Source organism: Chelmon rostratus, chromosome 12, assembly GCF_017976325.1.
Source record: "Chelmon rostratus isolate fCheRos1 chromosome 12, fCheRos1.pri, whole genome shotgun sequence".
In the NCBI taxonomy this organism is placed as follows: domain Eukaryota; kingdom Metazoa; phylum Chordata; class Actinopteri; order Chaetodontiformes; family Chaetodontidae; genus Chelmon; species Chelmon rostratus.
Window position 1 is genome coordinate 1,697,830 of NC_055669.1, and position 15,795 is coordinate 1,713,624.

General features: G+C 40.9%; 1 protein-coding gene across 1 annotated transcript in view; it reads right to left on the minus strand.

Annotated features, from left to right (window-relative positions):
- Positions 1-7,518: 7,518 nt before the first annotated feature.
- The window catches only part of LOC121614578 (cadherin-18-like), a 150,501-nt gene continuing 142,224 nt past the window's right edge, over positions 7,519-15,795 (minus strand). Inside the window, exons 10-11 of the mRNA XM_041948516.1 lie at positions 10,854-11,123; positions 7,519-8,174 (exon numbers count right to left, since the gene is read on the minus strand). Of these exons, the coding sequence (XP_041804450.1) occupies positions 7,519-8,174; positions 10,854-11,123 (926 nt within the window). The remainder of the gene's footprint in view (positions 8,175-10,853; positions 11,124-15,795) is intronic.

Here is a 15,795-nt window from a genome sequence, read left to right on the forward strand (position 1 = left end):
TGAATCTATAACGAGTGAATATATCAAAAGAAAGACTACATGAGTGCACATTAACATTTTATTCTAGCTTCATTCATTCTTTTTTTTTAATCAACACTTGGATGCTGGTCGTTTTCATCAAAACAAACCATCACATAGTAACAAAAAAGTTTTTTGTGTTATTTATTTAGAAATTACACTTTTGTTATCTTCCCACTACAATGTGGTAATTCCAATTGTATATAAAAAAATAAATGAATTATTATTATTATTATTACTTCATATATTCTGTTTGAGCAGAGAATAACATTATTATGGGCACCACAGCCTTTCTAATAGAAACAACTCCCAAAGCAATGCTGTTCTTACAAAACTGACTCACACATTCAGTTATAAATGTAATCTATTTTAACAGCTCTTGGTCCTTTTCAACCAAAACCCAAACATTCCCGAATTACATCACTTCATCTTTGCCTACATCTTCTTTGTCGTAGTCCATTTGTCAACCCGTGGCACGTCCAGGATAGACATTTCAGTGTCAGAAGCCTCTCCCTCTGTGATTGTCATATCCACGTGTATCACTGTCACCAGCACGCCGATCATTCAACCCACCAGCCTTTGCTGCTTTATCCAGATCAGATTCACAAGGTGTTTGTAGCCACGTATCTCTTTGCATCAGCATTTTTCAGTGTTAGGCTGGTGTGGTTCAGGTGCTGATGTGTCATTGACACATAACAACCCTATCCTCTTCTTCTGGCCTGCAGCAGAGCTTCTCAGCTGGTTTTGACCATCTTAAATGAAAGAAAGACTTTTTTACAGTATGTCAAAAATGTCTATCCATTTTGTTGCAGAGATATCTACTGAAGTTAGCATGAGTTATTTAGACAGAAAAATTCAGTTGTGTCTCCTTCACTGAACTAAGACAAGCTAAGCTGCCAAGTTAAAGGATAACTTTCGTTTTTTACAACCTGGACTTTATTTGTAGCATTAAACACGACCATATAGACACCCAGACAACTTTGGTGGCATTTGGAGTCGTTTTGAAGTAATTAGCCACAGAAGAGCGGCACGTTTATTCGTATAATGCGAGTAATTGGGGCACCCGTGCGTAGCCTCTATAAACGCATAATCTGCGGCGAAACTCGTTCATATTCCATTTTTTTGTTATGATATGCTGGCGCTATTCCCCTCTGAGCCCGTGGTGGCATGTTATCAACATCCAGTGTCTCTAGACAACTACTTCTGACGTGGATGACGTCATTTTCGAGCGCCGCGCGCTGCGAGCAACCAGCCACAACACGGCTAACTCTGCGGCGGTCGGCTAGTTTAGCTGTAGATCGCGACTGTTATTTTTCACAAAATGGATGAATTTTTTTCTGACTCTGAGGTGGTGGACGATGACTTTGTTTACGATGGACGTCCTTACCGTTTGAGCCAGAGGAACAGCTGGTCAAACAACAACAAACGGCTGCGCGTCCACGAGTAGACGGTAACTGGTGGTGTTCTTGTGGACAGTGTTCATCGATCACATCGTCGAAAATGACGTCATCCACGTCAGAAGTAGTTGTCTAGAGACACTGGATGTTGATAACATGCCACCACGGGCTCAGAGGGGAATAGCGCCAGCATATCATAACAAAAAAATGGAATATGAACGAGTTTCGCTGCAGATTATGCGTTTATAGAGGCTACGCACGGGTGCCCCAATTACTCGCATTATACAGATATACGCGCCGCTCTTCTGTGGCTAATTTCTTCAAAACGACTCCAAATGCCACCAAAGTTGTCTGGGTGTCTATATGGTCATATTTAATGCTACAAATAAAGTCCAGGTTGTAAAAAACAAAAGTTATCCTTTAACTAAAAATGTTGTCGCTCTACATGCTGCTTCTCCACACTGATGATGACGGACCTTCCTCTCGCTCATTTCCTGCTTCATGCTTCTCCCGTCCCTACCTGCCCTGTCTTGGTCCCGGTCAGGGCCGTCGATCACCTCAGTGCTCTTTTCCCTCTCGTCAAACTAGCCTCCGTCTGTCCCAGATGCCGTGTTCTGTCGTGGTCTGATCGTGTTCACTGTTGATAGGGCCACGAGCTGCATGGCTGCAATGCACGGCCGTAGATAGCTACAGTCATGAGCAGTATAGTGAGCAGCAGTCAGCAGTTACTCTGGTGATATGCTGCTTGGAGGGAGCTTCGACAGGTGGTCAATTCTTCCATGTTGCACTTTTAAATAGAGCTGTAGTGCAGCCTCTGATTGGCTTCACTGTAAAAAAATATGTAACTTTGTCTGTATTAAAACACAGTACAGTAGTACAGGTGACCACACAGAGCAGGAGAGGATTGAGTGGCGGTGTAACAGGCTGTCACTCAGCAGAGTAACCTGCTGTGTCATTTCGTCAGACGTCTGCCACGCTCCTGACCAGATGTTGGTTAACATGTGCAGTGTTGTTGTTTGCCAGCTGAAAAGAGGGTGAAGAGGAAGAGATTTGGCAAGTTAAAGTAATTCACTGTGGGCAGAGGTCATCTTCCAAGATGACATTTTTAACTTGTTCAAATAATTAGAAGGCATAGTGAGGACGTAGCTTTGCCACAGTGCAGTGATGATAACTTTTGGCATGTTAAGCATCAACTTTAAAGCGTGGAGAAGACCACTGCCTGGGGACTGAGTGACCAGGTTTTGAGGTTTTGAATCCTACTTGAATGAATGAGAATGAAATGATATGTACAGCAAGACCAGTCGTTAAAGATTTGCTTGATTCTGAAATTAAAGGAAACTACTTCACTGATCCGGTCAATAACAAGATGTGTTGTGTCATATTGTGTTAAGGTAACCCACTTCAAGAGGTAGCCTCAGTCAGACTGCTATCACTCTCCCACCAGTGAGGACAAGCCCTTCATAGAATCCAGCTCCCAGCAGTCCCCACACCAGGCTGTGGCCCTGCCTGGACAGGTAGGGACTTTTGGCAAAGCAATTACACCCCCAGTGGTCTTCCCCAACACGCCCCTGTTCCTGTCTTTGCAGCTCTCACAAAGTTGTAATGATATTGCTTTACTCATTACTCAGCGAAGAAAGTGATCCAATGACTAATTACTTTTGAATTAACTATCGAGAAGTCGTACCACTGCTGTGCTGTTCACCATTTGTCTGACAGATGCTGACTCTGCTGTCGACATGGGCAGCATGTCCTCCACTACAAACACTGACACCAGTCCACCAGTTTGTTGTTTTCTGACTGACAGGCTGCTTGTAAAGTTTGCTGCTGTGAGTAACTAAGTCTGAAGAAGGACAAGAGGAAGGCAACTACAGAGTGCGGACCTTGTTTCTATCTTTCCATTTAGGTCATTGTGGTCATTTGGATGTGTGTGACTTCTATACATTGCTTGCTGCTGCGAATCAACCGTAATAATAAGTGAATTGATAAATTAACACTCTGTCAGACGCACACATACATACATACTAGTAAATTCTAAGTTTTGGAATTGATAGTGTCTCTTGTTTGTGCCTTTGTCACGTTCAAATGTTACATGAAAACATTTATTCAGTGTGTGTCTGGCAGAGCTACAGTTTGGAAATCGCACCAGTCAGTGTGCTGGTTACAGACCCTTTAAAAGCCGCCTTCACTCAGAACTCCAATTACATTTGTCATGAATTATTCATATTTTCCGCCCTGTTGAGGTCACTGTTGTTTTCAAAGACAGTGCGTACATCAACCTCCTAATTACTTCTTGAATAAATAAGCAGCACAAGCAGGGGTGGTGTTTGTTGATCATTTGCTGTGTGACACTGGACCTTTTTTTAAATACAATGTTGTGTTTTGAAATCTTTACTCCAGTCCATCTACTCACAGAAAGTGTTAACCACCAAACACCATAAGAAAAGACAACCTAAGCATTATCCTCTAAACACGAAACAAAGGCATATGCTGTGTAAACCGAATTATTGAAGAGCTGACATGGTCGTTTTTTATGCTGTAGTGCACCAAAATATCATCTACAAAGGATGCATATCTCAAATAACAACCACGTAATAAAGGCTGTATTAATCACTGGAAAAGCTTTATAAAATACTTTATTTTGTGGTGATTTATTTATGTCCCTTATCGGGCCTCCAGGGATGAGCTGCAGCTACACCAATCGACAAACCATTTCCTAGGCAGATTAGCAGATTTACAAATCCCTAGATGGTTGTAAAAGCTGCACTCTGAGGCATTTGAAGCCAATTATTACACGCAGAATGCTGTTGTGTCCCAATTAAAAACTTTGCACGCTTTGTGTGAAATATTTATTTCCCCGTAAATCCACTTAAAGCACTGGAAAAGAAAGAGAAAGAGGAAAAGAGGGTTTTCTTTTTTAATGCTAGATAGCATAGGCTTAGATGGTCCGTCAAGAAAAGACATATTCATCACAATATGTAATGAGAATCCAAAATGGGCCATCTGCCCCACCAGACATAATTATGGAAAATACATAAGTGAAAACACTGGCACTTTTCAAAGATTCCACATATGGATCCAAAACTAATCAAAGCACATAATCAAACAGCTTCTCTGAAATCACTTGTCTTTTATTCACTGATAAAAATATACACCAGGGAAAATAGGCTTCATTTCATCCGTCTTCCTGATTATAACTTAGTCGACTTATTTAGTCATTTCCACTCGCAAAAGTTCTGAAAACATACACTGATTTCAGCCCAGTGAAAAGATGCACAATGAAGTACAAATTTCCATAGAATTACAGAAGTCAGTAAGGTGACTAGGGGAGTGGGAGACAGAAAAGGGAAGGGGAGTCATGTCTGGCCTTGCAGTTGTCATGGAAATTGAATGATCTGGATTATTAACTTGTCACTTGTCAGTGTTGCCATGTATCATGGTCTCTTTCGCTGTTCATGTCTCTGCATGCCACTGCAGCCTTGTCACTCAGAATGCATACCTGGTAGCTGTTTTCAAAGCCATGACCTGGACGTGGCACAGTCAACAAATAGACCTTTCCACTGCAAGAACTTTGCGAAATCAAACATAATGTGCTCGCACTTTTAAAATGACTGCTTACTGCCTGATTCTGGGACTTTTGGCACTGCTTAGGCAATCCATGGCATTGCTGTCAATGAAGGGATTCTGTAGAGATTGTAAAGCCCCTTGAGTCAAATTTGTAACTTGTAATATGGGGCTATATAAATAAAATGAACTTAAACCTATCGTGATTGGTCAAGCAGATTTATTGTCAAGAGTGACTACAACAAACAAACATTGTACTTCTGCACATATATTGACCAGGGCGACCAACTCTTGTTGGATAAACCAACATGTCCAGGTCCTAATGAGTGATTGGGGAAGGAAGGCCATTCAGAACGACGTAGCCAAACCACAGGAAATAATAAAAAAAAAATGATAAAGTCTTACAGAAAAATGGAGATCACAATGTGCATGGTATCAGTAGGAATTTTGCTCATACTGGATGATTACTGATTTTTTTTATTTATATCCAATGCCAACAGCCCCTTTTTGAAGCAATATGGAAAATAAGGGTGTGTCTTCTTTCATGCAGGAGACCAGAGTTCATTTCCTGACACACAACTGCTATTCGTACCTTTCTGTTAACAGTAATCACAAGCTTTCATTAACTGTGAGTGCTAGTTGCCTAAACCCTTTCATACCCTAACTATACTTCTTTTAATTTGCCATAACCATGATCTTTCCTTACCCTGACCATCCCATGTGCAGATCCTATAGAAAGAAAAAAAAATGCCATTGGGTATTAAAAATGGCTGTAATTGAACCTAACCCAGGGTTTTGTAGAGTTGTCCGATATCAACACTCTAGTCAGGTGAGATGATTATAATGTGCACAACAGAACAAGCTGAAAAGCAGTGCTACTCAGTCTAAGACTGGGTAAAGTCTGTCCTATGGTCACTTGTCAAGTTTCAAAAACGTGAACAAAAAGACGAACCTGGTACCAAACCCTCTCAATGAACTATCATGCCCCCACTTATTTATTGCTGTCTTTCAGCACACCTTTGAATTAGTTGAAGTCTGTCAATGGAGTGTTTTAGAAGGTTTGTGAGTAATGTAGTCCAATACTCTAACATGTTTGAAATTATGAATCAGTCTTTTGGCATCATTGCAAAATGATCCCTAAACTCCTCACTTCAGTAGAGAAGTTGCAAACTTCTGAAGTAGTACATCATGCTTGGTCTCAACTGGCAGAATAAAAGAGCTTTCATCTTGTCTTAATTCATCTTTTAAAAAATGCTCATTCAAATACTAATGGTAGATAATCTGTTTTAAGTGAGGACAAACCCTTAGGGTCATTGGGTTTGACCAAAGTGCATAACAGTGTATTATCAGCACAGCCGTGATGAGTCATTTTATGTTGCCTGATGATATCACCCAGTGGCTGCGTGAACAGTGAGAAGAGAAGTGGACCTAGAGAATTACTCTGTGCGAGCCCACGAGATATACCATACCTCTAGGTTTGGGAAACACGCTCTTCTCCACTAATGATGACTTTCCTGTTACAGATATAAGACTGAAACAAGTAAAGAACAGCTGCTGAAAGTCCAACACAGTGGATGTCAATTCTGTGGTTAACAGTGTCAAAAGATTTGCTTAAATTACAGATAACATGTAAAGTATAATGTTGTAGATTATGGGTTCAGTTCCTGCGATGGAAAAAATAGTTAGGATAGATCACCTTACATTCTTGCCAATTTGCCATGGTATTAAGCTCAGAGCATGACCAAGAAACAATAATTTAGATTAGCTAACCATCACTAATCTGCACCTGGGAATCTGATACTCAAGGGTCCTGCTGTCATTGTGTGCATGCAAACATAATAACAATTCACCAATTTTGAGGGCAAGGGTCTGCGGCTTTCTCTGGCCTTTAGAATACCTGCAGCTTGTGCACCTTCCAGTGGGGCCACAGCTTCCACTAGATCTTTCTTTACAGATAAGACGTACTGTATATCACCGTAAGCCTAATTTTTGTCTTTGTGAATAACAAGTCAGTAAAACTCCATGTTGTGATGATTCAAGCCAATGAATGACCTGAACCTCAAACCCTGGGTCATCATTCAAGCCGATTTGGTATTAATCGCTAGGGTAGCTGTGATAGGGTTTTAAATGACTGGAGTTTCAGCAACAGTGAAGATCAAGACAAGAATCCTTTGGGCCTAGGACTAGCTGTACCTTTTCCATGAACACGCATAACAAGCAGAGCAGAGGGAGAAAACTGTTTGCAAATTGACATGTCATTTTATAACCCTGGTCCTCTCTCAGTTTGCATTTTGTCCCTCGTTTCAGAAAAGCACTTGAGCTGGGATGTTTTCCCCCAAATTTCCCTTCAGCTTGTGTCTTCTTCTCCCGTGTTACATGTAAATGGCTTTTCTTATCCTCGGATTTCTCATGGTATCACAGTTCCTAATTGCCAGCTTTTTGCAGAAGTAATTAATCGTTGCACCAAGGTTTAAATGGCACGAGTAAAAAGCAATCTGTTTCAGCAAATCTGGCAAAAGGTAAAAAAAAAAGAAAAAAATCATTAGGTGTCAGGGTTAGCTTGGCCTGTAGCCAGCTGCTTTCCAACACTTTGTTCCAGTGTTTGCCTCTCTGGCTCCCAGTCTTCCAAGTCTGCATAGTTAAGTTCGGGCACTGCCGCAGTCAGGCCCAAAGAGCTGACTGACCCAGCCAAGGACCCACAGCCTTCATAGGCATATGTTTGAAGTGAGTCATACGGCGGGCCCCGTGTGTCAGAGTCTGCTTCTGTCACCCTCTGCTGGATGATCTGCTGAATGATGTCACGACTATCTAGCAGAAGCGAAGGCGCTGACTGGCTGATCTCTCGAGGAACACAGTCAATAACAAACCATGCAGGTTCTGACTCTGGGCTGTAGTTCCCGTAATCCATCTCCCGTGCTCTCCTCCTCCTCACCACCACAATCCCCTCCTCATCATCCTCGGCCTCATCCTCCTCTCCATATGTGCTCGGTCCACAGCCGAGGTAGGTGTGGAACTTTCTGCGAGGTTCTGAGCCTTTAGGATTTCTAAGTGCTGCAATGTCAAAGGCTTCTGTGTCTTCTTCCCCGCCTCCCTCATCGTCGTAGGTCACCACGTTTTCTCTGATGTCCTCTTCAGAGAGAATCAAGGGCTCTTTGCTTGCCTTCTTATTTCGTAGCTGGGTGAACAGCATCACAATGGCTGGAGGGAAATGAGCAAGAGAGGTAAAAGGGAAGAGAAATACATAGAGAGAGTAAGACAGGAAACCAGAGCCAAAGTACTTTTCAATGACAGGAACAAAATGATTGGATGAATGCAGATCGAATTCTTATGAAAAACACAAGAGACATGCAATAAAAAATAAAAACACAATAAAATATGCACATTTGGTGATAAAAAATTTTAAAAAATCAGGAACAATTATGTAGTACTTGTTGAGAAAAGCAGATAAATCCTCAAGCATAGTTGCACTTGTAAAACAAACAGATACATGACTACAAAATAACAAATAGTGTGAAAGATGGACAAATGAATAAAATATTTAAAATATCTAAAGCATTAAATCAGATGCATCATGTACTATGATGAACATCAGGTAGACATTGTCCAATGGGAAGAATACATTTAAACCTTTGAAAACCACTCTGTGAAGAATCTGAAACTTTCAAATTTTGATGACCCTGAGTAGTGGTATCAAAAATACACTGTGGCAGACAGCGATGCAATGCCATCCCGCCTTTTCCCACAGAGCTGTTCTACGGACTCATACCGTGAAAGACACTTGGATTGTCTCACTATTCCAAAACCAAAAACGTCTACACATGGGGTATTAAAAACACCTCACATTCAAGGAGCTGGAGCATGGAAGCTGATTCTTGACCTTAAAAAGAGTATAATCAATGTAACAAAATAATTCCATAAAACCGTAAAAGATGCTATGTCGGGTATGATCATGAGTGACAAAGCCCCTCAATTTTGGCATTATTGGAACACTTTATTTGAAGGGGTGTGGATTAGACTGACATGACACCTGTCATAAACATGACACCTGTCATAAATATGAATCTTTATGAATGTTTATGACTGTTGTCATGGAGTGACAAGTCCCTCTCTAGCTTCCTGTTTTTGCTGCTGACAGGTAACTAAGAGGAATCAAACTCCCAAAGTGTGACTGTGAACACAGCCTCCAAGACTGTCTGAGGCCAGTTTGACAACAAGGAATACAGTGCTAAGGTGCTTTTCTTGCAGGCTTTTGCTCCTGGCATCCTGGAGCCGAGTCAACTAACAGCAACAGGAGCGCTAACTGTAGCTGCCAACTAAGCTCACTAGCAAATGGCAGCTACATTTGGCAACAGTTAGCAGTTTGCTCACTTTAGTAAGAAGTAAGGTATCTGTTCATCAAGAAGAACCATGTAACCATGCTTAAATCACATCTGAACTGTCAAACTGGTCAATGCAAGATACCAGCGACAAGCAAACCGGACCATTGTTAGAATGGGCCTTTGTTATCATGTGAGGTTGTGAGACAGTTGCAGTTTGCTTAGGTTAAGGTCCTATCAGACCTTCGTCATTACATGGTCAACATTGTGAAACTGTCGCAGTTTGGTAAAGTTTAGGCACTGAACCGACTTGGTTAGGTTTAGTCAACAAAACAACTTGATTAGGTTTAAAACAAGATCATGGTTTGGTTTGCTTAAAGTAAGTATGTTACTGTTACATAGATGCATGTTAGTTCATGGAAGTTAAAATGTCAACACTGACGTTTGGTTTCACACAGGACCAAACAGTAGTTCTCATGGGTGAAAGTCCTGTGTTTGTTTGGCCATCTACCCACCCAATCTCCATATGTGGACTCTCCTGCTCTTTATATTACATTACCTGACTTCTTCCTTTGCTTCCATCATAATTACTTTGGGAACTAGAGGTCACCACGTAGCAATAAATGCAAATATGGATTGTAATAACCTGTTTGCACAGAAGACAAGTATGGCTATTTTTCTGGTGAGTACTGCTTGTAAAAATTACATAATTGATTGAATGACAATTCTAACAGTCATAAACATTCCTAAAGAGTCGTGTCATGGTTATGATGGTGTCAGTCTAATGCACATCCCTTCAAATAAAGTGTCACAAAAAATTAAGTTGTTTTCTTCTACATTAAACCAAATGGTTTTGTTTACGGAGGGACTCCTGTCGTTCTCTTTCTAAATCCCGGATTCCAGAAAAGTTGGGATGCTGTGTAAAATGTGAATAAAAACAGAATGCAAACTTTTACAAATGAACTGTGTTTACGGACAGCGGTTTTACAAAATGTTCCTGAGCCCATGTAGTAACATCTTTTCTACAATCATGTGTTCACAAAGTGGTGAACTTCGCTCCATCCTCGCTGTGAACCACTGAGCCTTTCCAGGATGATTCATACCCAATCACGATACCTTCACCTGTGACCAATCAACCTGTTTACCTGTGGAATGATCCAAACAGGTGTTTTTGGAGCGTTCCACAACTTTCCCAGTCTGTTGTTGCTCCTGTCCCAACTTATTACTGGCACCAAATTTAGGATAAGCATATACTTACAAAAAACAATGAAGCTGATGAAGCAAAACATGAAATATGATTTTCAATTGAGTATATGTCAAAAATGATTAGCAAATTATCACTCTCTGTTTTATTTGTGGTTAACATAGTGGTTGTCTAAAAATCTAACTTATCTATGATCTGATGGCCAGCGAATCAAATGGCCACAAAGGGCTACTAGTCCTCACTCTCAGTCATTCACCCTCTGTTGGAATGAATGACTTCTGGTCTGATGGTCTAGTCTACTGATATCAGTAGGAGAAATAAAGACAAAGATAGATTTACATGCACTCACATACTAACCTAGTAATATGACAATACACAGGAGTATGGCCACAAAGGCTCCGGTGCTGAGGCCAGCTGAAGACAGGAAGGCCTGGGCCTGACAGATGTTGTTGCTGTTACGCCCCCTGATGTTCCTCTGACACACACAGACCCTGAGGGAGAGTGTAGCAGTGCTGCTCAGGGGAGGCTCCCCACCATCAGCCACCACCAGCACCAGACTAAAGAACTCCTGGTCTTTATCCTGGCTGAAGCCTCCACGTCGTCGAGATACTATACTGGCAGTGTTGTCTGGGAACAGTGAGGACAGGATGGAGGAGGGTGAGGGAAGACGGTGTGAGAAGGAGGTTGGTGAGATGGATGAACAGAGAAAGGCAAAAGAATGGTAGAGGAAAGGAGAAAGGTTTGAAAAAGGTGAGGGAGACAACAAAACAGCTCTTTAAGCAAACAGTAAAATATTGGTTGAAAGAGCTTCAGTCTAAATAGGCATCATTAAGTATGATCGTGGATCAGACATGATTAGGTAGAGCAAATAACTGACTTTGAAAAGGGGTGGCTTACTCTTGAGTAGTTCAAAGATTGGGTGCATTGTATATTAAAGAAGGAGAAACAGGTAAAGGCCCAGCACATTGGATAAGTAAGTCCCGAAAAGGTTCATAAAGCAATATTTCAGACTCACAGATCAATTTTTGGTGCAGCAGACCAAAGGTTTTGGATTAATGCAATACAATCTCAATCTCAATCTCGCTCTGGTTGCATCAAATTTAACAAGATTTTCTTACTGCTGCAGTTCGAGCAAATGTCAAACAGACGTTTGATCCCAGCAGACGCTTTGATTTGCCATAGCAGGGCAAGCACAGCTACAACTAATAACATGCTCTGCTCATTATGTGTTCCCATAAGGCATACTAATGAATTCTGCAGTCATGCTGACTCGTTGGTAAGGCATATGAATGAATCTGCATTACAGTTATAGTGTACAGGAACATGAATCTAAATGCTCTATGAATTATTTTTTATAACCACTGGGAGCAGCACAACCAGCTGTAAACGTAGCACTGACATACACTCATCAAATCCAACCATTATGCCATACAAATTGGTGCAGCTTTCATATTTAGGAAATGATATATGGTGACCTTTTTTTTAGCACAGCATATATTTACTATGGGAAACACAGCAGTCATTGTAGGAAATCTTCAAACTCTTGCGTTCTTCCAAAAGAATCACACAGTATACTTTAACCATTTTAAAACTGTTAAAAGGAAGTTCAAGTTGTAACACCAGAAGACATAAAGATAGAGATTAATTAACTGAACAAAGAGATAAATTAACTGGACAAAGTAATACAATATCCAATACAAAAGTAATGAAGAAGGAAATTAAACAAGATAAGTTTGTTATAATAAATACATTTCTGTCTTGAGAATATACTTGTGCAGCAAATTCTCCTTCTGAATGAGGTTTCAGCTTCTTGGCTATTAGCTCGCTCACCACAAAACTTGAGTGGTCCGTAGCGTTTTTTTTTTTTTTTGTTTGTTTTTTCAGTTTGACAAGAAATACAAGGATGGAATGAATTTTCATCAGTGCTCACCAGTTTCCTTTTTCTTTTCTTTTCTATGACTGCTGTTTTTTCTTTTCTGATATCAAGAGATACCTTTCTGGCATTTTTATTTAGAAGTGACTGAAGTTACAGTACATGTTTGTGTCGGAGTGTGTGTATATGCACATGGATGTAGTAAACTTGAATTACTCTTTTAAGAATTTTGCTGGGATAATGTCCAAAATACAGGTAGAGGATTTATTTGAGAAATTAATTTACCAAGTTCAGGTGTGCAGCGGCAGTAGCCCGCAAAACTGCCCACTACTGCGACTGCAGGAGGGGAGTGGGCCGAACATAAAGAGGTGGCTCATAAATCACTTCCTGTGCTGAACAGGTGGAAAAAGTGAGTTTTTAATAGTTCACCTTGTGACTCATGGCTGGTTACTATGGATAAGGAGAGCTGATGCCATTCCTGGGGACAAGTGGCTGCCAGGCTGGTGGGTGTGTGCCTGCTTGTAGGTAGCTGTGTTGGACTGTCTGCAGGCTTCAGGTTATAAATGGGTGTTGCCCTAGCTCCCAAAAAACCTCAAACCTCACCATGGATGCCAGTCCTGGGCTCTAAAGGAGTGGGTGTGGAACAGTTCTTTTTCTTGTATTTATCATCAAGCCTGGGCCAGAGATCTTCCTTGTTGATCGAGCTGATGATTGGCAGCTCTGGCTCTGAGATGACAGCGGGACCAGGCCAAGGAAGGGTGCTGTTGTTTATGATGCAGGAAGCTCTGCATCCAGAGAGTCAAGGAGTTGCTCATATTCTTGGATTTGGTAAAGCCTGATGATCTGACCCTCAAGTTTGGCTATTTTCTGACTAAGCATCAAGTGCAGTCTGGTAGAGGGGTTACTGATACAAAATATAACTGCAGGGTTAGTTGTAGCAAGGCTTATCAACAGATCAAAATACAGGGGAAAAATACATGATGGTTGCTCAACAAGCAATGAAAAACGACATTAGAAACTAAAACGTTGCGGGGTGATGACATGAGTAATAGTAGAATAGAAACTGTTTTTTATGTCATTCTGAATCCCCAAATGACTTCAGTCATGTTCTAGATCATATGGTTCTGTTCCGTGATATTCAAGGCCTTGATTATGGTTATTTTGACATGACTGGCAAATACATGGAGGCAGGAGCTGAGAGAAATGGTAGCTTAATGGATAGAAATACAGCTGTTAAATTTGTAAAGAGTGTATCTTTACAAAACACCATACATCCAAACTGCCCTGGGGCTCTACAAGCCACAATGAAGCATGTCAGCTAGTAGACATGTGATTATATGTGCATGTCTTTCTGTATGTTTCTATTTATGTGTGTGGTTCTCATAATATATTATCCATGGGACTCTGCACAGTAGGTTGTCTTCATTTGCATAGCGTGTTTCCTGTTGACATGCGTGGAGCCTCTGGGTACGCACACACAAACAAATGTAGGCACATATACAGGCAAGGCCACTATCCTCACCTGCAGAGGGAGCAAAACCGAAGACACATGAAACACTGTTTCTTTCTGCATCAGCCTTCACTTTCTGTCACCAGGCCCTTTATTTTCTTCATTTATTTTATTGTTTGTGTTCCTCACAGCTTTGTAATCAACATCTGGAAAAATTATAAATCAACACCATCGTCCCTCATTACTCATACTCTGAATAATTCACACATCCCACTAGCAATGATTTCCACAATAAAGACTTTGTACCTATCCAACACAAAAACTGCTGACACGAACTCTTCATATTGTCCTGAGTAAGCAGCATTTTGTTTTTGAAAGTAGTCAGATTTAAATCTTTTTTTCTAATCTTTTTTAATTTAGTCTTTTTCAAATTTTCCTGGGGTTTTTCCATACTTTACCCTTCGCTCCTGCTGTACTTCCCTTTCAATATTATTTAATATTTTTGAGTAAATCTCCCATATTTTTCTTATTATTATTATTTTTATTTAATGTGTTTTATGTGTTTGCTACACTCCTCTTTGGTACAGCAGGTGGCAGTGTGCAGAACATTAGCTGTAACATAGTGAGAAGGAGTCATTCACTCAAACAGCATCTGCCAATAAAAGAGTAGAAGAAGAAGATGGATGAAGGTGAGAGGGAGTACATGTCAAAAGGCCAAAGGTCTGTGCAAGTATCTCACCAAATGGGAGGAGGCTTACCTGTACTTAATAAAGAGCAACATCAGTCAAAGTCATGCTTTTTGTAAAATATGCCACAAGGATTTTAGTGTGGCACACAGAGATGTGAGCCAGCATGACAAATCTGCCAAGCACAAGCACACCCAAGAGGCCCGGAAACATGTTCCACCAATGACTACTTATACAATCGCTCCCATATTGCTGTGTTGGTGGACCTGGGAGATGCACTCACACACTCACTCAGGGCCAGATTGTTTCTCTGCTCCCATACACCATGTTTCCATCTCCAGCGTGTACCATTGGACTGATTTTTGCCTTTGACCATGTCTGTTCTCCTGTCCTCGGCCTTCTGTGCCTCTGCTTTACAGCAGTGAATATATTGAGACTTTATACCCAAACTGAACTTTGAATTGTGTGGCTGCTTATCTGTATCTACCAAGTCTGAGATCAAAATCAGAAAAAGCAATCTCAGCATACTGGTGGTACTACATTCAGGTGCTGAACACACCCGTTACACTCCGCACTGAATCTTGCCTTTAGTGGCTATTTGTCCTACATTTTATGCTGGTTGACTTTTCCAACAAATGTTTTTAACTGGCGGTGATGAATTGAAGTCTCAAATTCAAAAGTTCTTGTAAAATGTACAGAATATTTCTTTCAGCCTCCTTGAGCTAATTTTAGGTTGTAGCCGATGTAGGGCTACAGGTAGCCAGTCAAGTGTGGGATGGGAGTGATATGATCCAGTATCTTAGAATCTGCTTAGGGCCTGGCAGCTAAGTAGTGAACGAGTTAGAGATGGCCTTGTGTCTGAGCCCTGAATACAGGAAATTACAATAATGAGACGTGATGAGCTGAAAGCACGGATGAGTGTTTCAAGGACTCCTTTATATAAACCAAATTGGGGGTGGAATGCTTGACGTTGGAGGTCACAGGTCAGGTTTGGTGGGCTGAATAAAAGTGTTCAGAGTTAGACTCATTTAGCAGGAGAAAGTTTTGTAATTGCTTTTTTTTTTTTTTTTTTTTTTTGTATTTGCGGGCTGGATCAAACAGTATAACACTGCAATCAAACAGTTTTATGGGCCATATACAGTCCAGAGGCCAGAAGTTCCTAACCCCTGCTTTAATATCAACCCAGTTTTTTAAGGAGATTTATAAGGATATTGTGTTTGACTGCATCAAATGCAGAAAATTGAAGTCCCAGAATACGCAGCAAGCAATAAATCAATCATGACCTTGATA